At 37.9% G+C, this 25,569-nt stretch overlaps 1 protein-coding gene and 1 pseudogene across 1 annotated transcript; both read left to right on the top strand.

Moving 5' to 3' along the window:
- Window positions 1-17,689: 17,689 nt before the first annotated feature.
- LOC140531855 (olfactory receptor 2A5-like) lies at window positions 17,690-18,430 on the top strand (annotated as a pseudogene).
- Window positions 18,431-24,318: 5,888 nt separating this feature from the next.
- Window positions 24,319-25,269, top strand: LOC140531202 (olfactory receptor 2A5-like). Its single transcript, XM_072650269.1, has one exon. The coding sequence runs from the start codon at window positions 24,337-24,339 to the stop codon at window positions 25,267-25,269; it is 933 nt and encodes a 310-aa protein (XP_072506370.1). The 5' UTR covers window positions 24,319-24,336.
- The last annotated feature ends 300 nt before the right edge of the window (window positions 25,270-25,569 follow it).

The following is a 25,569-nucleotide window of genomic DNA, read 5'->3' as shown; positions in this document are numbered from 1 at the left end:
ATAACATAGACAAATTTGTAGCCCTCTTAATGTCTGAAACTAATTACTTCATTCAGGAAAGCAAAATCATTTACAATTATAGCTGGAGAGGAGAAAGGAAATACTAAATGTTCCATCTTTCAAATTAGACTTGAATAGCCTCATTAGGATACTAAGCATCTTTTGCCTAAGAAACAGGATGGAGAGCATCTAAGGACTTGAAACTTTGATAAACTTTTAAAAAGGACAGTAAGGGACCCATAATCTAAAATTATATCAGGTCATTGTTAGCAAGTGTGAATATGAGGTATTCATTGCTTAGTATACTTTGTGTTCATGATACAGATATTTCACCATAATTGAGTTGTTTGGTTAAGAAACGTACAGCTCTTGTGAGCATCTGGCTTCATTTCCCAAGAGATGAAGACAGCAAAACACGAACTGCTTTAGTTAAAGAAACACTCCCTGGGAAATGTCATTGAGCAAGGTTGCTGAAATGGAATTATGGGTTCTACTGCCCTCTCATGATGAAAATGAGTAAGTACTCAGAAATAAAAGCTACATAGCTCAACACAGTAAATCCATCAAAGGATTTGAAGCTAGAAGGGACCCTAAGAATCAGTTGGTTTGAACTCATTTTATAGATCAAGAAATTGATGCCTAGAAAGAAGTGGTTTACTTAAATTCCCACAAGTAGCAATTAGCAGACTTCTCTGATCCACGTCCTCTGACTGCAAACGAAATGTTCTTTCCCCGTAATCAGTCAAGAAGCATTTATTAAACTATGTGCTAGGTGCTGGGCTAGACGCTAGGGACAAAAATACTAAAATGGTCTTCCAGGAGCTTATGTTCTGTAGGAGGAGATAGCATTTACACTTATAAGTACAAACAAAATGGAGAAAAAATCAATAGCAAGCAGTGGGGTGGGGGTAGGGTGAGAACTAACAGGTAGCATTGTAGAACTGAAAGGAACTTTAGAGTTCATGTAATATAATTTTTTAATTTTATAGACAAGTAAACTGAGGACAAGAGAAATTAAATAACTTGATTTAGGTCAGACATTCCATTAGAAATCAGCACATCTTTATTTAGATCTTTTCAAGGCAGCATATTAAGCATTGTGGAATAAACAAAAATCTGTAAAACATCTTCTCAGACTTCAAAGAGTGAGCCTACAATGGAGATCAAATGAAATAGTAATTATAAAGTGCTTAGCACAGTACCTGGCACAGAGCACTTATTCTCTTTCCTTCCCTAGTTGAAGAAATAAGAAATAAAGACATGAAAAATTAAGTAACAATAAAAAATTTAAATAGCAGCTGAACAATAATAAAAGAAACATCACAAGTTAGTCCATAATTATTTCATGAATTCCATAGACTATGATTTCTATCCGTTCAGAAAATGAGAAGTCAGCCAACTGCAGGTTGGACAGGTCAAGGAAATGTTCATTGAAGAAGTGGTTATGCTAAGTAGCACAGCAGAGGATTGAGAAGAAAGGGCCTTCTTGCTAGCTGGAAAGGTGTGACCCCATGTACAGAGATAAGAGAGTACAGTATATACTTGGGAATGGTAAGTAATGAGTTTATAATGAGTATCATATGGAATATTTACTTCAAGCGTCTAGAATTTTATTGGTATGGGGGCTCCCTCCACTGAGACTTTGTATATGATCTTCTTGAGTTTCTCTGGCAAGGAACAGTCATCCTTTCATGATCAATCATCTGGTGATGAACCTCTCTTACTTTTGCTAGGCTTGTCATCAGACAATAGATACACTGTCCATTGCCTTTATTCAATGACTTTCTAATTTTATGGAATCTCACACAACTTAACACTCAGTTTCATCTCCACCCTGTGATAAAGTGTTCCATTTTACCTTTAAGGAAAAGTACAGGAAATGATGAACATGAAAATTCACATGATATAAAATTATGAGTATGACAATTTTAAAGTATACTAACAAAGTAGTGGATTAGTGCCATTATAGCAGATTGATGGAAGCAAGTTTGGAAAGGTGGATAGTAAGAAATTACTGAAAAGATAATTTGTAGCCTGATTATGGATAGAATTAATTACCAGGGCAATGATTTTTGAGCCTTTGTTTCTAGGCATTGAGAAGCCACTAATAACTTCTGAACAAAGTGGTAACACAATCCAAAATGGTGATTTAGGAAAACTAGTCTAGTAGCAGAATATAGGATAGATTGTAGAGGCAGAAAAAAAAGGCATAAGATGATGAAATAGAAATAAGGGTTTTGCAGGGGGAATAGAAGGGAAGGAAAAGAGAATATGGATAATGTGAAATCAGAATCAATAAAAATGGTTATTGATTAATGGAACAGATAGTCAGCAAAGATATTCTATATGCCTATCATGTACAGATATAAGATTACATGAAATTTTTACAAAATAAATACAAGGTAATTGGACAAAAACATTATTAGTGATATGATCTTTGGCAAGTTATTTAATCGTTATGGGTCGCAGTTTCCTCATCTGTCATGAGGTTGGACTAGACCTCTGAGGACCCTCCCAGCTTTATTACTTTGAGCCTATTATCTTAAGATAATTTGATATTTCATATCTCCTTGATTCCTGCCTTGCACATAGTAAATGTTTAATAAATGCTTGTTGACTTGAATTAAGGTACAAGGGACAGTCAATGGAAGGCACAGATTGAGATGTGTAGGGGAGTGAAACATAAGAAGATTGGAAAACTAGGATGGGATTATATTATAAAGTATTTTAAAATCTAAACAAATGATTTTACTATGGATCCTGAAGGTAGATGGAAGTCCATAGTGTTTATTGAATAGAAAGGTGACAGCATCAGATCTGCACTTTAGAAAGATCACTTTGGCATTTGAGTAGAGAATGGACTACAGTGGGGAAAAGATTGAAGCAGGAAGAACAACCAGAAGGCATTAGTCTATACTAATACCTGAAGGTCTAGATGTAAGGTGATGAGGGCCTGCACCATAGTAGAAGCAATGTCAGAAGAGAGAAGAAGGGTCATATGTAAGAAATGTTACAAAGGTCAAAGCAACTGGACTTGCAACTGATGCAATGTGGGTAGTGGTGGTTAGAGTTTGCAAGTGTGAGTGAATTGGAAGGATAGTGGTATGCTTGAAAGTACTGGGAAAATTTAGAAGAGGAGCAGAATTTGGGGGAAAGACTGAGTTCTGTTTTGAATAGTTGAGTTTAAGATGTCTATAAAATCTGTGAGATATCTAGTTGGAAATGTCCAATAGGCAATTAAAAATGTGAAACTGCCCTGGTAGCAGGTCAGGAGTGAGCCTGGATAAATAGATCTGAGAATCATCTACATAAGGATAATAACTGCATCTATAGAAACTGACAAAATCACTGATCCAAGTACCATAGAAAGAGAAGAGAAAAAGGCCCAAGTAAGAGCCTTGGGGGATACCCACCATTAATGGATACAACCTAAATAGAAGATGCAGCAAAGGAGACTGGGGGGTAGTCAGACATGTAAGAGAACAGGGACAGGGTAGTGTCATGAAAACCTAAAGAAAAGAGAGTGTCAAGGAGTAGAGAAGGTAGTTGACAGTGTCAAAGACTGCAAAGAGGTCAAGATTAATAAGAATTGAGAAAATGCCATTGATAAGGTAATTAAGAGACCATTGGTGACTTGGGAGAGAGTGTTGTAGAGCACAATAAATAATTTCAGAAACAAGACTTCAGAGTGTTTACAAAAGAGTGAGAAGAAAGTAAGTAGAGGTACTCATTGTAGGTTGCTTTTTCAAGGGGATTTGCCACAGAAGTGAGGAGAGAGATAGGCCCATAATTAATGGGGATGAACAGATAAAGGGAGTTTTTTTGGTTTGTTTTTTCTTTTACCAATGGGGAGACATGGGCATGTTTGTAAGCTACAGAGAAGCCACTAGTAGACAGGAACAGATTAAAGATTAGTGAGAGCATGGAAATGGTAGAAGGGACAACATGCTGGAGAAGGGATAGGATGGGATTATTTGTACATGCAGAGAAATTTGTTTTAACACACAGAAAGATGACCTCTTTATGTGAGACAGAACTAAAGGAGGAGAGAGTTGTGAATTCCTTGTGAATGATGTAAGAAAAAGAAGCTCTCGGCAAATGGCCTCAAATTTTTCAATGAAAGATGAGGTAAGATTCTCAGAGGAGAATAAGAGTCAAGGAGAAACCTTAGGAGGTTTGAGGAGTGATAAAATTGTCTGGAAAAGATGCTGTAGTGAGCTGGATAGCAAATCATTCAGTGATGGTCTAATTGAGATTACATTACATAAATTTGTAATAAACCTCTAATCATCACTTTTCACTCAGCTCTTTTTAATTGCAAACAAATAGGAGCAAAGGTAGTTGATCCTGAGAGTAACCCAAGTTTGGCAGGCACGACAGGATAAAGGGTCAAGGGATTAAAGAACAGAGGAGAGTATAAAGTTGAACTGATTCACCAAGATGCCAATATGCGGAAAGGAAGAGAGCACAATTAGTGTAGGGGTGAGGACCTGGGAGAGAATGGAAGGATGGAGAAATTGGAGGTCATGTTGAGGGAAATAATCAAAGATAGGGACGGTAAGACTGAGGAACAGATGGAAGGATACAAAATTATGAACAGATAAAAAAGTTTCAGAGTTCATGAACATGGAAGTAGAACATTTGTGGATAATGTATCGTCAAATTTGTATTTAGCTGAGATGGGATACAGGAATCATTTATAGTGCACAAGCAACCGAGAAATTGGACAATTAAGGTGTTTCAGGGAGTATCAATGTGTATGTTGAAGTCCCCTAGTGTGAGGATAGGTGTTAAGGAGGAGACATGGATGACAAGCTCATTGAGGAAAAAAGAAAAGTGTCATGGAGTTTGGCAGATAACAGCTACAAGAATCTTGATTGGTGATAGGTATAGAATGAATGAACCTCAAAGAAGAAGACATTGCTTAGTGATAGTTGTAGAGGGAAAGACAGAAAGTATTCTGACTCTCCTTTCAGTCCAGGGCATGAGTGAAAGTGTAACCAGGGCTGGGGAAAGGTGGTAAAGAATGCATGTTATCAAGAGGGAGCTAGGTTTCAGTGAGTAGCTGAGGATAGAAGGAGTGAGAAAGGCAAAGCTTTAAGATTTAGGCAAATTTCTTAATGGTGGATAGGCATGCCAGAAAGCCCAGTGGAAACAGTAAGTATATCTGAACTGAGACATTGGGGAGCATCAGGTTAAGAGGGATGGGAGTGTGGTAATAAGAAGGGAGGGACAGGAAATGAGATTTGTACAGTGACAGACTGATTCAGAATCACTGCAATAAGGAAAATATGATGGAGTAGGAGTATGCCAGTCACTGAGGGATGAGTTCAGGAAGATTATCAATGACTAGAGAGAAATTTGTTGAGGATAGGAGGTGGTTAGACTATGATTAAAGGGTTTTCCCTCAATCTTGTGGTAGGTGATGATGTTGACACCTGTAAGGCCCAAGACAACCAATAGGAGCAAAGCCAGGAGCTGGCAATTTGAGGTGGATCTTGATCTGGGAACAGCCTCTTGTGGCCTTGCCAAAGTCCCTGGAATGAAGTAGAAACCAAGACCCTGAGGCATCTTGAGCCTGATGGTAAAGTAACCTGGGAAACTGAGAAAGAAGTAGGCCACAGGCAGGTGTACTGTGTGGGGCTGTTGCAGAGGTGAAGGCAGAGGGACAGCTAGCCTAAGTCTGAATCTTGGTAAAGCAGCACTACATAGGAAGTCCCAGAGGCAAAAACAGAAGCAAGGGCTACATAGCCAGTGTAAATCAGAGACAAGACTGGAACACAGATTCTTTTTACTCCGAATCTATCTAACCACTTCACCATATTCATCCTAGAAGCTGCTAAATATTTGTTGAATGATGACTAGGAGATGTCATAACAAAAAGAGACATTAAGAAGAGTAGCTGATTTCATGGGCATGTGTGGACTCCAGTTTTAGAGGTGATGTGTGTAAAGCAAAGACAAAACATACAAGGGGAAATACCTAGTGGGCAATTGGAAACATGGGCCTGGCACTATGGAGAGAGGCCATTCACTTAAAGGGTAAAGGTGACCAGTTAAAGTACTGAAGGCAGAGTACAGAGACAGGAGGAGAAGGCCAACGATTAAACACTGACGTATTTCTTCTATTTAAGGGGTGGGAAATGAATGAGAAGTCTGAAAAGCAAAAGCAGTCATAGAGATGAAACAAAAACCAAAAGAGTGTAGGTAGAATCATGAAAGGGTGGAGAGACAGGAGGAGAAAGGTCATTTAGCAGTGGCAAATACTAGATAAAGTTCAAAAAGAATGAGGGATAAGAAAAGTTCCATTGGGATAATACTAGGAGAATCCATAGAAGAATTCAGTTTCTGTGTAGGAGAGGGAATGGAATCTTCATTGCAATGAGTAAAAGGAAGGCAGGTGATGAAAAATTAGAGGTAGCTGTTGCAAACTAGCTTCAAGAAGTTTGGCAGTGAAAGTAAGAAGAAAAATGGGATGGTAGTTGAAAGGCCTGAAGTGAAGTGAAACTTTTATTTGTTAGCATAGGTCAAACCTGAGTGTGAGGAAAGGAGACAGTAGCAGGAATGACTAAAGATGTTGGAAGGCTAGAGGATGATTTATGGACCCAATTCCCTCAAAGTCAGCATAGGATCAAAGGCAGAGGGTTATTAACTTTCAAAAGGCTTTCAGAAGACAGTACAACTATAGGAAGGAAATTATGATCTACAATGAGACAAATTTGCCTCATCATAGGGTTGATTCAGGTTGTTTCAGAAAGAGAAGAATGACTATAATGAGACCATTTAGAAACTGGCCAGGGACAGCCAGGTGGTGCAGTGGATAGAGTGCTGGGCCTGGAGTCAAGAGGACTCATCTTCTTCAGTTCAGATCTAGCCTCTGACATTTCCTGGCTGTATGACCCTGGGCAACTCACTATTTCCCTCAGTTCTTCATCTGTAAAATGAGCTGAAGAAGAAAATGGCAAACAACTCCAGTATCTCTGGAACCGCAAATGAGGTCAAAAAGAGTTGTGCATGATTGAAAAATGATTCAACAACAAAAGAAGCTGGACACTGATAGTTTAGACTTTGTGCTTTTCAACAGATTTGTGAGTAGAAAAGCTTTATTAGCATGGAATTTTCAGATTTTTGACCAGAAAAGTAAATCTTCAACTGGGCTATCAGAGAGGATCAGAGGAAATTTGTTATTTAGACTACACCTGAGAATTCATCAGTGTACAGAGCTAATAGTAAAGAAACTTCCACCATCAGTGCAGCACATTCAGCATGGCAACTATGTCATCTTCTTTTTGTGGCCTAGAGTTTTGTAGAGAAGTCTACCCCTCTTGGTGTTCTTGGCGAGCTTTCTCATGCATTGTTCCTTCTTCTCTCCCCATTCTTTATCTTTCATTGCTGTGCTGCCATTAATAAGCAGGCTATGATCAGACCTCCAGTATATTCCTATAGATACTATGCATGTTCATTTTTAGAGTAATACCTCAGTATACCCTGCAGTTGTTGTAGAGCCAACAAAATGCTAAAAGGCAGTCATAGGAATAAAAATCAACTACACTGAACCCCAGCAAACTTTATAGTACTTAAACTCTAGTAAAGTTGATCCTATATCACTGTCTTCACATATCATTATATATAAACACTCTGACCCTGAGCTAAAGGGCTCTGGTATAATCCTTTCAAATTCTAATGAGTTGTCTAGAAGTATATGTCAGAGTTTATTTAGTTCTTTACTATTTTAATATTGATTCATATACAAATTTTCTTTGTCCTCAAAAATGGTTTTATTTGAAAAAAGGATTTATTTTTCTGTGAAACACATTGATCCATAATTTTATGGAAAGCAATGAGTTTGGACTTTGGATATACTTATTCAGGATGTGGAGGTAACTTTAATATTTAAATTAAATTAACCATTTAAGGACAATGCCTTAGGCAATAGATCCTATTAACATTATAAAGTTAACTTTGTTTCATCATGGGTCTATGTCAGACCAGACTGCTGCCTGAATGGAACATATCCAGGATGGAGAAAAAAAAAATAGTTATTTCGAAAAAATATTTCCAATTCACTCAAATTGGTCTGGCCTTTATTTTAACTCTGTGACCACAGTGATTCTCTCAGAAACAGAACCAGGGGGTCTGTACACAGTAAGTGTGAATGAATGCCAGAAAAATGCTTGACCAAATATAGAATGAGAAATATGGAATGAGAGAGTGGAGAAAAGATAGAAGAAATAATTCCTGTTAGTAGTAACAGGGGTGGGGTACAAAAGTGCCAGAAATGATGTAAAAATAAAGTGATAGGACCAACAACCAAAGCTGAGATTTTTGGGGGACAGAGGTATCCCAAAATGGAGAAGGTGGAGTATTGAATTGAGGAAGGCCCTTACTGAAAGTCTTTACCTCCAAGTCCCCATGCACTAGTCAGGGTTGGTTGGTCCTTCCCCTCAACAACTTCTTAGCCAGTTACATTGTCTGTTTTTTCTTCTTAGGGAAAGAGGGAGTTACTCTAGACAGAGGCCTCAGTGGGAGCAGTGATCCCTGTTGGGCTCGCCCAACCTCCCTCCAATGTATAGTAGAAGATAAGACATAATTGAGCAAGAAAACTGCTGGAGCCCTAGTCTGCAGAATATGTCTGCAGAGTATCTGAAGCAGTCCCTCAGCAACCCTTGGATACTGACTGTGGGCCTTACAGCTGAGCAACGTAGGGTCTCCTGCAAAGGCTCTGTTGGCCCAAAGCATTCCACTGAGACTGAGGCTGCTGTAATTAGCAAATAACAAAGTTTTAATGAACTCTGCAAGGAGAATTTCTTGACACTTTCTTTTTTGAGTCCTAGAATAGTTAATATTCCTTAGAGATCAATTAAAAAGTTTTTTTTCTTTTCTCCCAAAATCCTGAGGGTATGTTGCAGGTTCTTTAATGAGGTCTCTAGTTGACACCCAAGTTATAGACACTGAGAGTTCACTGAGACTACAAGAAGTCTTAGAGGACTGGAAACTTTTAGGTGTCAGTACTGCTGGTATCTCTGAGGAGAGGGCCTTATGTGTATATATCTTCCACTTCCATAGCTCTCAGAGTTCATTTCTGACTTTAGAACAATGAAGGAGATCATTTCCACAAGCATTTACCAATTATTTGCAGTATGCTAAGGATCCAAAGATGGGGGGGATACACAGTCTCTCCCTTCCTGGAGAGTTTAAAAGTAATGATTGGATAACATTTCTACAAATAGGCTTCTTACAAGGTAGAATGTGATAAGTACAAAGGAAGATCAAGACACATTTGTTGCCAATTAAAAGAAAAGTTTAAGGCATTACAGTCAGCCCTGCATTGCAGGTGTGCATGCGTGCACACACACACACGTGTGTGTGTGTGTGTGTATGTGTGTGTTGGGAGAGGTGGGGGGATCAGCAAAGCTTGAGGGAGGGCATGACACCTTTGAGTTGAACCCATTAGGGAGACAAGGATTCCAGCATGAGAGAGAGGAGGAAGGAATGTGTTTGTCATCTCTGAAAACAAATGACCAAAGCATCATGGAGGTTATGCAGCCTCTGATAACAATGAAAAAGAGAGGACCAAAGAGCTCACACAGGTTATCACAAACACAGATAACTAAATAATAATAATAACTATTACTATTATTATAAAAATAAAATAAAACTGAAGAGCTAACAGTGGTTCTGAAAAAGTTTTCTTTATTCCATTGGAAAAGGGAGACCAGACATGTCTCAGGGCCTCCTCTAAGGGGAGATCTTCTTTAGGGAGGCCAAGTCTTGATATATATATATATATATATGTATGTATATGTATATACATACATATATATGCGTGTGTGTGTACATATATATGTAAATATATGTACATACATACATATACATACATATATATACGTATACACACACACACACACACACAATGAACTGTATTGTCTTAGTGAGTAACAGGAACAATGAACCATGTTTGATTCATGACCACAACATGGTTCCTCCAAGGAACACCTCAGACTGGTGCAGAAGCAATTCTGGGATTTTGCTTCAGCAGAGTTCATCCAGAGGGTGAACGCAAAGGATTGTTGTTATGCCAAACAGGGCATAGCTTGTTTGCTAGGCCTTACCTCTGGAAAACAGAGTGTCCCTTAATAGTAAAAAGAAAGGAGTGGTTTTGGTATGGGGATACTGACATGCTCTAGGCAGGAGTATGTTTGTAAATGTTTTAAAAACCTTGTAGTTGTGTAGTCATTTTGTCATGTCCAATTCTTTATGACAGCTTTTGGGGTTTTCTTGGCAAAAATATTGGAGTGATTTACCATTTCCTTCTTCAGCTCATTTTAGATAAGGAAACTGAATAAACAAGGTTAAAAGTGACTTGCCCAGGGTCACACAGTTAGTATGTGTTTGAGACTGAATTTGAATTCAGGTGTTCCTGACTCCAGACCTTGCACTCTATTCACTGTGCCACTTAGCTGCTAAAATTAGTTTAAACAGCTAGTTTTCCAAGAAAAAAAGTATCCATGACATACTCTTAAATTTAATCAGCATTATTAATATTTTCTCCATTATTTTCTTAAATCTGGAAATCAACAAAACACTAAATTAGGCCCTGATTTTTTGTTTGCTGATTTCTGGGGTACAAAATGCTCACAATAGAAATTTAACAATTAATTTTCCCAAGCAAATTTGACTTCAGCACAACCCTGGTTGAAGGTATGGGTCATGGGCATAATAAAGATGGAAGAGGGTAAATAGAGACTAGGATGCATCAGGTAGTGCAGTCTGGATATATTCTCATAAAAGAGTAGTATAGATTATACTATTACCTCTTCTTAGCCCTTAATGTAGGTATTATGCTTTTGCTCAGGAGTATACTAGGCCTACACACACAAGGGCCTCCTCAGTTACACCCTAATAGATCCCAACTCAAGTGATTAGAATTACCGACCAGGGGCCTATATGCTACATAGCAAACCAAGGCAGGTCAGGTATCTTCATGTAATGTTGCCTACATCATTATCATCCTAAAAAATCAAATAATCAACAAGAATTTTGTTAGTAGTTTCCTGCATGCCAAGCTCTATTAGACACTAGGCTTACTATACATAATTAATATGCACAATACCAGATCCAAAGGCCAGCTCCTGAAACTCCATTGTACTATTTACTGTTCAGCTGAAAATTCACCAATATCAACATTCCTGTGGAGCCAGTGAATGACTTTGGGTATTTGTAGTCTTCCCTCCAACATCTCTAAACCTGATGTCTTTAGTTTCCTCATCTGAAAAAAAAAGGGAGGGGGGAGTCATACTAGATGATTGCTAAGGTTTCCCTCAACCCAAAATTCTTTGATTCGGTTTCATTCTGCAATGACTTATTAGCTAGCCATTTGAACTTTTCTAAGCACTGGGAATAGAAGACACAAATTAAATATGTATCTAACTTCAAGAAGCTTCAGTTCTATTGGGGGGGGGGATGTAAGTACTCAGATAAGTGAATACAGAAAAAAAGGTTATTTGGAGGAAGAACACTAATGATTAGAGGAGGGAGTATTCAGGAAACACCTTTTTAGGAGCTGAACCTTGAAGAAGCAAGTACACATCAACAGTGTTTAAATGCCTATATGATTAAACAGCTTTTGCATTTTTACCAATTTAACCATTCAATTAAAAACATATAGTTAAATTCAAACAATTGTTTGGATTTTTGTAAATGTAAAGTCCAAATACACGGTAGTGTTATGATTTATTATAGGGTGCAGGAGAAAAGTACCACAAAAACAATCAAGTTGCACTCATTCTGTAACAGTTTAGATTGTAGACCTAGGTTAGCACTCCAGTGCTAAAAAAATTGTAGTTCCCTATGTGCTACGACGGCCATTTTACTCTGCTTTTCAGCAGTTGGAAGATTTTAATAGATAAGTCCTAACTCATGTTAAGGCTTCTATAGATGTTAGCAGCAGATTACCCTTTGGTGCAAGCCCTCAACAGCTCATGCTTGCAAGATTGCATGAGCCTTCTAGTTGGTCTTCTTGCCTCAAGTCTCTCCCTACTCCAATCCATCATTCACTCATATACCAAAGTAATTTTCCAAATATGCAGGTCTGGCTGTGGCACCTGACTCCCCTCCCATTCAATAAATTCCAGTGGTTCCTTCTTACTGTCATTAAATTGGTTAGCCCTTCACACTCTGCCCTTATTTTACCTTTCCATTTTTTTCTTATACTCTGTCCCCTTTCACAGTCTCTAATTATCCAGCTACACTGATCTACTTGCTCTTCCTTTGACTGGATATTTCATCTCCCAATTCTTTTTTTTTTCAATTTGAAAAAATCTATTTTTCTTCCTCTTGCTTCACCCTCCCCCAAAGAACAAAACCTTTGCAACAAATATTCATAGTCAAGCATATCAAATTGTTTCATTGACCAGTTTTAAAAATTATAATCTCATTTTACACTGAGTCCATCAGCTTTCTTGCTCCTGTGCCTTTTCCCTGGCTGTCCCTTATTCCTGTAATGTTGTCTCTCCCCATCTGCATATTTTGCTTTCCCTGGCTTTGTTCAAAATTCAGCTCAAATCTTACATTTTGCTAAGTCATTTTATCAAGTCCTCCTTCCACTGATAGCATCTTTTCTCTGAAATTATCTTCCATTTACACTGCCTATCTTGTACGTACATAACTGTTATTTTTTTAATTTTGTATATCATTTCTCCCATAAGAAAGTGTGTGCCTTCAAGGCAGGGACCATGTTTCTGCCTTTCTTTTTATCTCCAGGGCTTCGCAGAGTTTCTAGCTGTTAGCACAGAGTGAACTTAATAAATGCTTATTGATTGACTGGACATGAAGTTAGAGATCATCTCTTACAATTCATTTGTTTGTAGATGAGCAAACTGAAGACCAGAAAGATTAGGTGACTTGTTTTTCCCTCGTTAATCTCTGTTGGTTAAAGTTTTTTTTAATTAAAAATTAATTTTTAGTTTTCAACATTCCCTTTTATAATATTCTGAGTTTTAAATTTTCCCCTTCTTTACCTCCCCTCTCCCCAAGATAGCATGGAATTTGATATATGCTATGTTTGTACAATCATATTAAGCTTATTTCCACATTAGTCATGTTGTGAAAGAAGAATCAGAACAAAAGGGAAAAACAATGAAAAAAAAAAAGAGAAAATGGTATGCTTCGCTCTTCATACAGACTTCATAGTTCTTTCTCTGAATATGGATAGCATTTTCATCATGAGTGTAAAGTTAGTTTCTGAATCCAGTTGTATGTATGTATAATATTTTCTCCTTAAACTAGATCAGATGAGACTAAGGTTCAAATGTTGCCTGCTTCCTCCATCCTCCCCTCCTTTGTATGAGCTCTTTCATGCATGCCCCATTTATGTGGGGTAATTTTCCACTTTCTTCTTCTCTCTTCTCCCCTAACTCAGTGCATTCTTTTTTCTGTCTCTTACACTATTCTTTTGAGATCATCCCAAAATAACATAATCACACTCAGTGCCTATAAGTAGACTTCCTCTAAAACCTGTCAGTGATAAAGTTCTTCATTATTACATACATCATCTCATATAAAAGTGTAAAAAGTTTAACCTTTCTCATTGTTTACCCTTATATCCTTCTCTTGCATCTTGTGTCTCAATGTCAAATTTTCTATTCATCTCTAGTCTCTTCATCAGGAGAGCTTGAAAGTCTGTATTTGATTAAAAATCCATTTCTCCTTTAAGATTATACGTTATTCTTTTGAGTATGTTATTCTTTGTTGCAATCTCATCTCCTTTGCCTTCCAAAATATCATATTCCAAGTCTTCTGTTTGTTTATAGTAGCTTCTAAACTTTGTGTGATCCTGATTGTGGTTCTATGGTACCTGAGTTCTTTTCAGCTGCTTACAGAATTTTCTCCTTGATCTTGGAATTCTGGATTTTAACTATAATATTCCAGGAAATTTTCATTTTGGGATTTCTTTCAAGAGGTGACTGGTGGATTTTTTTCAATGTCAATTTCTACTTTGTTTCTAAGATATTTGGGCAGTTTTCCTTGATAATTTCTTAACTATGGAGTACAGGCTCTTTTTTATCATAGGCTTCAGGTAATTCAATCATTCTTAAATCACCTATCAATTTATTTTCTAGATCAGTTGTTTCTCCTATGAAGTATTCCATATTTTCTTCTATTTTTTTTTAAATTTTTAACGTTATTTTCTGATGGCTCATGGAGTCATTGGCTTCCATTTGGCCAATTCTAATAGGAACTATTTTTCTTCAGCAAGTTTTTTTAACCTATTTAATAAGCTGTCAATTTCGTTTTCATTATTTTCTTGCATAGCTCTCATTTCTTTCCCTAGTTTTTTCCTCTACTCTTCTTATTTTTTTTTATTCATTTTAAGCTCTTTTCCCATTTTTTGTCTTTAACTTTTCTAGGAATTCTTGTCAGGCTTGTGTCCAATCTCCATTTTTCTTTGAGACTTTGCTTATAGATGTTTTCAAATCATTGTTTTCTGTCAAGTCATAAATATATGACTTGAATTTCCCTTTCATTATAGTAGCTTTTTAAAATAAAATTCTCTTTCTTTTTTAGCTCAATTTTCCAGCCAATGTCTTGACCTTATTCTTCATGTTAGTGTTTGGTTCAGATCACTTCTTGGGAGGAGGTGAGAGTCTGGTCTGAGCTTCTATCATTTTATGTCTTTCTGCTTTCACACCTCAGTCTGGGGGCATGTAAGTTTTCCATCCTTCCAAAGTGGTGTGACTCAGGAAAAGGTCAGTTCATTGCCCTCCTAATATGTGTTTGCCTTGCAATTTCCTCACCCAGGTTAGGCCCATTGGCTTATGTGCTGTTGGATTTCTGTAGACTGATGCTGAACTCAGTAACTGTTAGCCCACAGGAAGGTTCTATGGGTTCAGAGTGACTGAACTGCTGGTTTGCCCTTGGTTTTGGTCTTCTGCCCTAGTTTATTCTGCTGAAGGCTTATGTGCAGGACTAAAGATTAGAATTGAGTCCCCACTTTGCTCTTGGGCTCATGGTCACACAGCTATCTTTCTGGAACCTGCTACTTACACAGGCAAGGCCCCTTCTCCCTTGTGACCACTCCTTTTCCTCCTGGAACTGTGACATTGTATCTGGGAGACCATTTATTTACAAGTGAAAAGTTCACTGAAAGAAGGTTGAATGCTATCTTTCCATTTTATTTTTCTCAGGTGCCATCTAGAGCCCTCACTTCTGCAAAGGAGTGGGTGGAATTATCTTCTTATATCTCTTTTATGTAGACAAACTTAAAAAAAAATTCAGAACATTAGTTTTCAGTTCATCTGTAGCTGTTCCTTCCATTTGCATTACTGAATTCATTGTGTTTATTATTTTCTTGGTCCTGCTTACTTTACCTCAGATTACTTATATAAATCTTCTCAAGCTTATCTGGATTCACCATGTTATTTTCTTATATCAAAATAATATTATATTACATCCAGATGCATAATTTGTTTAGCCTCCCCAGTTGATGACTATCTACTTTGTTTTCAAGTCTTTGCTACCACAACAGTATTTCTATAAATATTTTGGTATATATGAAGCATTACTTTTTGTCTTTTGACCTGATTGGGGGAGTTGTTGAACAGTGATACTTTGAAGAGATCATGTCTAAAGGCAACAAGAAGTTTTCTTTCAGAAGAACACATGACCTTAAAACAGATAGTGATCTTATATTGTTATTCTGAAGTGTTTCTCTAAGAAATTCTCCTTGCATTCTCTGGTCAAGAATTCCTTGGATTAACTCCTCTCAGAGTTCTTCTGGCAATGATTATGACCTTGTGTCAGATGTATTTTAAAGGTTAAGCTAGATAGCTACTGAGGTCTTTTTCAATTCTATGATTCTGAGTGTATCACTGAAATGATCAGGGCGGGGCAAATATAATGAATTTCATTTTATATGCGTTGGATATGAGGTGATAGAGCAACAAGTTCAGTGTAAATAGAGGTATCCGATATAAAGACCAGAAAGAGACCTTTTAGTCTTTCCAGTTTACACTCCTTTTCCCTCTGCTACTTTACTACATTTTATGATTTTCTGACATAATCAGTAATATTATTTTGATATTATTATCACATTCAGCATTACAAACATAGGATGCTTTCTAGCTGCACATGAGCCTCATTTTCTCCAATCTAAATGGACTTCCTTTCAATTGAATTTTCTCTCATACTTGGGCAACCATCTTCTTAGTTAAGATTCATTTTCTGACTCAGCCTAACAATTTTAAGAATGGCAATAACACAATAGCCACAGAGTTCCTTCTTCTGGGATATCCTATTGGTTCAGAGATTCACATATTTCTTTCTTTTTTTTTTTGCATTTTCACCTTAGTCATGTTGCATGGAAGAATTAAAATGAATGGGAGAAACCATGAGAAAAACCAAAACAAAACAAAACACAAGAGAAAATAGTCTGCTTCATTCTGCAATCCCATTCCATAGTTCTTTCTCTGGATGTTGATGTCATTTTAACTCATCCATTGGGAATTTTTTAGGTCCTTGCATTGCTATGAAGGGCTAAGTCTACCAGAAAAATTCCTCACACACTGTGCTTCTTACTGTGTACAGAGTTCTCCTGGTTCTGCTACTTTCACTCAGCATCAGTTCACATAAGTCCTTCCAGGCCTCTCTGAAGTCTTCTTGTTCATCATTTCTTATAGCACAATAGTATTCCACTACATTCATATATCACAAGTTGTTCAGTCATTCCTCAGTTGATGAGCACCCACTTGATTTCCAGGTTTTGGCCACCATAAAGAGAGCTACTATAAATATTTTTGTACATGTGGGATCCTTTGTCATTTTTATGATCTCTTTGGTATACAGTCCTGGAAGTCATATTGCTGGATCAAAGGGTATGCACATTTTTGTAGCCCTTTGGGCATAGTTCCAAATTGCTCTCCAGAATAGTTGAATCAGCTTATAACTCCACCAACAATGAATTAGTGTTCCAACTCTCCCACATCTTCTCCAACATTTATCATCTTCCTGCTTGGTCAGGGTAGCCAATTTGATAGGTGTGTTGTGGCACCTCAGCATTTTTTAATTTGCATCTTTCTAATAAATAGTGATTTAGAGCATTTTTTTCATATGACTTTAAATAGCTTTAACTTCTTCCTCTGAAAACTGTCTGTTCATATCTTTTGACCATATATCAATTGGGGAATGACTTGTATCCTTGTACATTCGATTCAGTTCTCTTTATGTTTTAGAAACAAACCCTGTATCACAGACACTGGTTGTAAAAATTCTTTCCCAGTTTTCTGCTTCCTTCCTAATCTTGGTTGCATTGGGTTTGTTTGTGCAAAAGCTTTTCAATTTAATGTAATCAAAATTATCCATTTTGCACTTCATTATTTTCTCTGTCTCTTGTTTGATCAAAAATTTCTCCATTTTCCATAAATCTGACAAATACACTATTCCTTTCTCCCCTAATTTGTTTATAATATCAATCTTTATACCTAGATTATGTGTCCATTTGAACTTTATTCTTGTGTACAGTGTCAGGCATTGGTCTATGCCCAGTTTCTGCCACACTGTTTTCCAGGAGGCATGTATTTCTCTATGGATCTTTCTACTGCTCTCTGTGTTCACTCTCCTGGGGAATGAAATAATTCCTCTCTCTCTTCACCCAACTCCACATGCCCATGTGCTTTTTACTCTAAAAACCAATCTTTGTTGATATTTTTTGTTTCAAATAATGTTCTGAAAATGTTGTCAAATCTCTTAAACGTAAACAGAACTATTTCTTTTTCTCCCTGTATGAGACAGATTTTTCTCTACTTGGCTTTGGCAGGAGCAGAATGTTTCCTCCTGATGGTGATATCTTATGAGAGGTATGTGGGTATCAGCCACCCCCTCAGACACTCTGTCATCATGAGATTGAGAGTCTGCTCTGTCCTACCATCATGTCCTGGGCACGTGGTTCTCTTTTGACCCTGGTCCATGTGATTGTCATTATGTGCCTGACCTTCTGTGGACCTCAGGAAGTCAATCACTTCTTTTGTGAAATTCCATCCATACTCAAGTTGACCTGTGCCAATACTTGACCAAACCAAGCTATTGTCTTTCTTACTTGTGTCATAATTTTACTGGGGCATTTCTACTTGGTCCTCATCTTCTTGCATATAGTCTGTGCTCTACTAAGCATCCAGTCTGGAGATGGGGGAAACAAACAAACAAAAAGCCTTCTCTACCTGCTCTTCCCACTTCTGTATGGTTGGACTCTTTTTTTGGCACTGCCATTGTAATGCATATGACCTCCCATTCCAGTCACCTGGAGGAATAATAGAAAATTTCTCTCTGTTCTACAATTTCTTCATAACCTATCACAGAATGCCATGATCTATAGCCTGAGGAATGGAGATGGGAAAGGGGCTCTGAGAAGAGTGATGAGAAAGGAGAGGATATGGTGAGTGAATATATGGAGTGTCCAGTAGGTAACCTCATTATCATCCTCAACTCTTCTCTCATGTACACCCCATATGTCCATCCAGTTGTCAGATCTTTAATACACAAATATATGTACACACATACATACACATATACATATATATACATATACACACACACATATACACATTACCCTACACGATCTCTCACATAAGTTTCCTCCTATCTTATTTTATGACTACTCCTCTAACTCAAGCTCTCATCATCTTTAACCTGAATTATTACAATATCCTCCCATCTGATCTCCCTACCTTGTCTCTTCCCCCTCCAATCTATTCTCTCTCTGGTTGCCAAAGTGATCTTCCTAAAGCACAGATATAATCATGTCATCCCTCCTCCCACTTAAATAAATCCCCATGGCTCCTTATTACCTCTAAGATAAAATTTAATGTCCTTTGTCAGGCATTTAAACCTCTTCATAACATTGTTGCTTTTTTACTTTTTCCATCTCCTAACATTCTACTAACCTCTGCCCACTTTATGGTTGATCATATTGGCCTGCTTGATGTTATTTGCATATGATACTCTATTTCACATCTCCGTGCCTTTGCACTGGCTGCTCCCCAGTGCTTCCCTCTCAGTTTCTGACTTCTGGAATCCTAAAGTTCTTGTAAGGATCATTTCAAAAGGCCTCTACTCTAGGAAGCCTTTCCTCTCCCCTCTCACCTCCCAGTTACTATCACCCTTCTTACTTTCCATCAATTCTGTATTTATCTTATAAATTCTGATGTGTGTGTATATATATATATATATATATATATATATATATATGTAATGTGTGTATATACACACACATATATGCACACCTGTATATATATATGTACATTTATACATACATTTATACATCTATGTCTACACACATGTATACACAGAGATTTTGTTGTTCTCACTGTTAAGTCATTCAGTCACGTCTGACTCTTTGAGATCCCATCTTGGCTATTTCCTTCTCTGGCTCATTTTACAGATGAACAACTGAGGGAAACAAGGTTAAGCAACTTACATAGGGTCACACAGCTTGTAGGTAGCTGAAGTCAGTCTTGAAATCAGGAAAACGAATCTTCCTAACTCCAGACCCAACTAAAGTCACTGAATTTACCTGGGGAAGATGGGGCAATTAGCAAATTCTGGAAGTTACCTTCCTGGCTCTGAGTCTAAGTGCAATTTGACTCTGTCCACCACTATGCCATGTAGCTGTCCACTCCACACTATTATGTATACACACAATAAATATATGTATGCCCACAGAACATATGTACATACACAGATGTGTGTATGCATATATATACTTATGTACCTACATAAACATACACACATAACACACAAATGTGTGTATAGTCTCCCCAATTAGAAATGTAAGGTCATTGAGGACAGGGACTATTTTCACCTTTTCTTTTAAAATCAATAGTGCTTAACAATTAGTGATGGTAGTAACATCACCATCTAGGTGAAGTAGTGGCTATGGAGCTGGAATTGGAATCAAGAAGACCTAAATTCAAATTTTGCCTCAGATGCTTCCTAGATGTGAGAGTCTGGACAAGTGGATAAAGCACCAGTGCAGGAGTCAGGAGAACCTGAGTTCAAATCTCACCTCAGACACTTGACACTCACTAGCTGTGTGACCTTAAACCCAACTGCCTCATCCTGAATCATCTCCAGTCATCCTGATGAATATCTGGTCACTGGATTCAGATGGCTCTGGAGGAGAAGTGAGGCTGGTGACCTGCACAGCTCTCCCTCACTCAAAATAAAGTCCAGTGCAAGTCATGTCATCATTTCTCTGATGGCATGGTCTTCTTTGGCAACGAAGGACGAACACATGCATACCACATGATAATTTGCTTTGGTTGACTGTAATTTTGGGGACAAGGAAGGATTTATTGGGGAGGGATAGAATGATTGGCAAGTGATAGTTATATAAAAAAGAGAAAATATATAAATAAAACATTAAAATAATAATTCAAATGAGGATACAGAGATCCAGAAAATGTAAGGAATTCATTCAAGATCTTATGGCATGATAATGGCAGAGCTAGATGTAAAATCTGTACCACTTCTAGCCTTTAGTATTTGGTATCTTTATAAAAAAGTCTTTTCATGACTAATCTAGACATAATAATGAGATTTTTAAAATTCAGAGATAATTTAAACCATATTATATCAGCATGTGTAGTCCTGAGATTTCCTAAGTTGTATTGCTAAATACATCTTGTATTATTCCACAAATAAGAGGTCAGGATTAGTCACCTACTCAGAAAAAAAATCTGTTTTTATAGTGTTGCACTCCTTTTCTAATGAGGAAAATTCAGTTTCCCTTAACTGAAAAACAGGAAGATTTCTAAAGACAAACTTTCCTCATTGATTTGTGCCCTCTAACAAATTCTCTAAGAATTAAAGTCAAACAAATTCCTTTGGGAATCTCCAACTCTTCTTTTTTTATTATTTTTAATTTAATTTGTGTGAGGCAATCAGTGTTAAGTGACTTGTTGAGGATCACACAATTAGTAAGTGTCAAGTTTCTGAGGCTGGAGTTGAACTTGGGTCCTTCTGTCTCTAGAGCCAGTACTCCACTGAACCATTTAGCTGCCCCTGACTCTTTAGATTTTCAAGATCCTCTGTACTGACTCCTTGATACTATCCTCACAGCCTCTATTGACTTTGGATCCTGGCCCTAATCTCTGAGATGCAGAACTTGGAGTGATTTTCTGGTATAAAGATCCTGGATTCAAATTCATTTGTCTATCAGCTTAGGTACAAGGGACAAGGGTGGGGGCAGCCAGTGTTACAAAAGAGAACATGAAATGTAGGTAGTTAATATTAATATTTACTTCGTTAAGTAAGGTTAATATATGGGCTCTGCCTCCGCAAGCTCCCAAATAACATATCTGAGAAGTGTTCTAGTGGGGGTGGTAAGTTTTAAGGAGCTGACACACCGTGTGTATTCACAGAACTACAAGTCCAAATACTTGGAGAAAACAGTATGTGATGTGGTCTCAAGAGTATGACTTGTTATCAATTGAGTTTACTTTGTGTGCATCCTTTTCTATGTCACCTGATCCAGATCTCCCCACCAGGGGCCCCATAGAGACAGACTAACACTCCTAGTGCTTCCAAAGGGAAGAGGTAGATGTTCCTCCTCAAGAGAATTCTCAGGAGTGCCTGAGGATGGGGAGAAGTAGGGTTGATTAGAGGATAAATTGTTGTTTATGGTCTTTATTATACAGAATTTCAGGGGTACTTCCTTAACCTTTCTTAGGCTGTGGAGTGATTTATTTCAGGGGTTCATCTCCCAGAGAAAATGCTAAATTTTTAGAGCCATCTTAAAATGCTTTCCCTGCTTATGTAGGTACAGATCTAGTTTTGAAATTAGGACTCAGCATACGCTACTGTAAGTGTTTCTTTTGCATTGGAAGTTTTTAAAGAGGGAGGAGGTGGGGTCACCATGGACAACTGAAGTCACTGAATTTGCTCAGGGAAGATGGTGAAACTGGCAAATTCCACAAGTCATCTTTCTGACTATGTGTCTAAGTACAATCTGAGTCAGAAACTATTCCCAGGGATAACAGCCTATGGCCAAACTTCAGGCATGTGATCCTCTAACTTTTCATATGTAGCATCACAGGAAACAGAAGAGCAGAGGATTAAAGATAAACTAGTTCATTCCACTCATTTTGATAAGAGACTGAGACCAAGAGAGATGAAATGATTTTCTTTTGGTAAGTAATATGTATCTGAATTTGAATTCAGATCTTCTGGTCCCCAGTTCAGAACTTTCTACAGTACTTGACTTTCTATGCTCCTCCACAGTAAGTGATTGGTGGTCACTTACTGGTGGTCACCATTTACTCTAGTGAGGGAATGATTCCCCCTATCCCAGTAAATGATCATTCCTGAGCTGCTTGCCTCTTCCACGTTGCAGAAGTAGACTCTATCAGACAAAAAAAGAAAAAAGTATGAATCCTTCTGTAGCTATGATATAATGGGGTAAGTGCTAGACATGAACTGAGATCTGGGGCTTGAATTAGACCTGTAACTTACTTGCTGGAAAATATTTTATCATCTCTAGGTCTTAGTTCCCTCATCTTTGAAATTAACACATTGGGTGTCTCTTCTACCTCTAACAACCTATACATCCTCCTCTCTATAATTCAGGAAAGAAGTAGACAGGTCATGTGAGGAGCATCATGGGGTTAATATCAGAAGCAAATACTCTTGTTTCTGTTTCTTGTGATCCCTTTAACATGTTAAGTTTTTGCAAAGCTAAAGTTAACAAGTGACAATAAATGTCACAGGAAGGCAGGAAGAGAAAAGCAAGTGAATGTGAAGATCAAACCAGAAAGTGAGAAAAGAATCTGCAAAGTAGAGAATACATCTGTTTTCAGAAAAAAAAACATCCAAAATTGTGGAAACGATTTTTCATAATTTGTTGCCTGTGTTGGTGAGGTACATTAAAAACTCAGAGTTGAAACTTGGCAACTGAATAGGGGTGTTTTACAAGGGAGAAGGAAGAATTCATGATGAAACATGAGTAAATGGTACCATTAAAAAAAAGAAGAGGAGAAAGTTTTACTGGAAAGAAATTGAGTACAGTGTAAGACATTATGAACTTGTTGAGTTAATGTGTTATCTCAATGGAAATGTCCAGTAGGCAAATGGAATATTGAGCCTGGAGCTTGTGATAAAGGTATAGGTTGGAAATGAAGACTGGGAGATAATTTGCATTGAATTGATAGTTGAAGTAGTGAGATCTTTAAGGCCCTGAGTACGTCTAGAGGGGAACTTAGCATTTAAAGTCCTTTGAAATCCAGGACTACCCTGCCCTTTCGGATAAGTTATTCTGTTACTCCCCCTCATATACTCTGGAAACCAGTGCACTCTATACTAGGAAAATTGGCTTGCTTCCACATTTTCCTACCTCAGTGAACTTGAATTGATTATCTCTTATGCCTGGAACAGACACTTTCTTCATCTCTATCTATACTTGACCTGTTTTCAGGGCTTAGAGCATGTGTTACCTCTGATGGGAAACCTCGCTGATATTACTAGTTCTTAGTGCTTTTGCTCTCTTCCACTTCCAATTTGTTTCCATTTTGTCTTTAAATTCCCTAGAACTTAGCACAATGTCTTGCCCATATTTAATAAATTCTCAGTAGTTTGAATTGAATTGGAGAACAAAAGATGAGTGCCTAGAAAAGCTTGGAAATGCCTATGTTAATGGAGAAAGAGAAGTCAGTGAACAGAGAAGAGGTATGAGGAGAGTAAGGAAAGTATAGTTTCCCAGGATTCAAGAAAGGAAAGTGCATCAAGAATAACAGGTTGTCAACAGTGACTTTTGAGAGAGAAATTTAGAAATATCTCTCCCATAAGACCCATTGTCTGTTCTGAAACCACAACCACCCTGATTCAGCCTTTCATCACCTCATGCCTAGACTATTAAAATAGCCTACTAATTGGTGGTCATCCTGCTTCAAGTCTCTCTCCCTACTGCAATCAATTCTCCACTAGCTGCCCTTGTAAGTGGTGAGTAGGGCAGTATATTCTCTTTCAACAGTATTTCCCCCAATAAATATAACTCTAAGGTAGTCATTTTTTCTTGGAAAGCCAATGTAAGGTAGCTTGGAGTGAGTGATCCAACACAGAGAGCAAATTGGTGTTAAAATTCTCATAAAAGAAGTATGGGGCACTGCAATGGGCGGACATACCCTGCCAAAGATATACCAAAATACATTCTTAAAAAATCAGGTAACATATAGAATGGCGTTTGAACTTTGAATCAAATTTAGTCTTTATTCAATAATTGATATCTTCATTTATTTCTCAGCTCTGTTTTTACTGCATTATTTGTGGATGGGACTACTTCTGCCATAAAAGCATGGAGAACAATCAAACACTGATCACAGAATTCATCCTGCTAGGATTTTCTATTGGACCTGAGATGCAGCTTTTCCTTTTTATCATTTTCTCTCTGCTTTATATTCTTACCCTTCTGGGAAATGCAGTGATATTAGGCCTCATCTGTTTGGACTTCCGACTTCACACTCCAATGTACTTCTTCCTCTCACATTTAGCCATTGTTGACATCTCCTATGCTTCCAACAATGTCCCAAAGATGCTGGTAAACTTTCTTAACAAAAGTAGGACCATCTCATTTGGTCCATGTATAACACAGACCTTTTTATATATGGCTTTTGCCCACACAGAATGTCTTATCTTGATGGTTATGTCCTATGATCGCTATGTGGCAATATGTCACCCCCTCAGATACACTGTCATCATGAGCTGGAGATTGTGTGCCACCCTAGCCATTATTTCCTGGATTTTTGGCTCCTTGCTGGCCATTGTCCATGTACTTCTCCTCCTAAGGCTGCCCTTTTGCGGACCCCAAGAAGTCAATCATTTCTTCTGTGAACTCCTGTCTGTGCTCAAACTTGCCTGTGCAGACACCAGGCTAAACCAGCTTGTGATCTTTATTGCTTCTGTATTTATCCTAGTTGGGCCCCTCCTCTTGGTCCTGGTCTCCTATATGCACATTCTCCGAGCCATCCTGAGGATTCAGTCGGGAGAGGGGAGAAAGAAAGCCTTTTCCACCTGTTCTTCCCACCTCAGTGTGGTTGGGCTCTTCTTTGGCAGTGCCATTGTCATGTACATGACTCCTAACAGCAGTCACCCTGAAGAACAGCAGAAAATCCTCTCTCTGTTTTATAGCCTCTTCAATCCTACACTGAACCCCCTTATCTACAGCCTGAGGAATTCAGAGGTGAAGGCTGCTCTGAAGAGAACACTAGGGAAGGATAGATCAGCGTGAGGTACTGCATAGAGCCTCTGGGATCTCAAGAAATTTTGGGAGTATCTTTGGTCCATTTGAAAAGTAAGGACATCATTTATTTTGATGTTTACAACTTGTCAACAATAATGCTTGTCCACCCAGTCAACCAGAATTTACTAAATACCTTCCATATGTCAGAATAGCCCTTGGTTCAAATAATCAGCAAGCTTTACACTCCCTTCTCCCCCAACTCATACATTTTCTTTCTCCCTAAAGTACCTATATCTTTTTATAAATCTTACAATTATGAAGTTGTATTTCTGTCACTATTTTGTAGCC

Source organism: Notamacropus eugenii, chromosome 3, assembly GCF_028372415.1.
Source record: "Notamacropus eugenii isolate mMacEug1 chromosome 3, mMacEug1.pri_v2, whole genome shotgun sequence".
Lineage (NCBI taxonomy): Eukaryota > Metazoa > Chordata > Mammalia > Diprotodontia > Macropodidae > Notamacropus > Notamacropus eugenii.
Note: the sequence above shows the minus strand (reverse complement) of the source record. Positions and strands in the feature narration are given on the sequence as shown.

What these genes read in the sequence shown, in the direction of transcription:
- LOC140531202 (XM_072650269.1), top strand. Translation starts at nt 24,337, where the DNA reads ATGGAGAACAATCAAACACTGATCACAGAATTCATCCTGCTAGGATTT.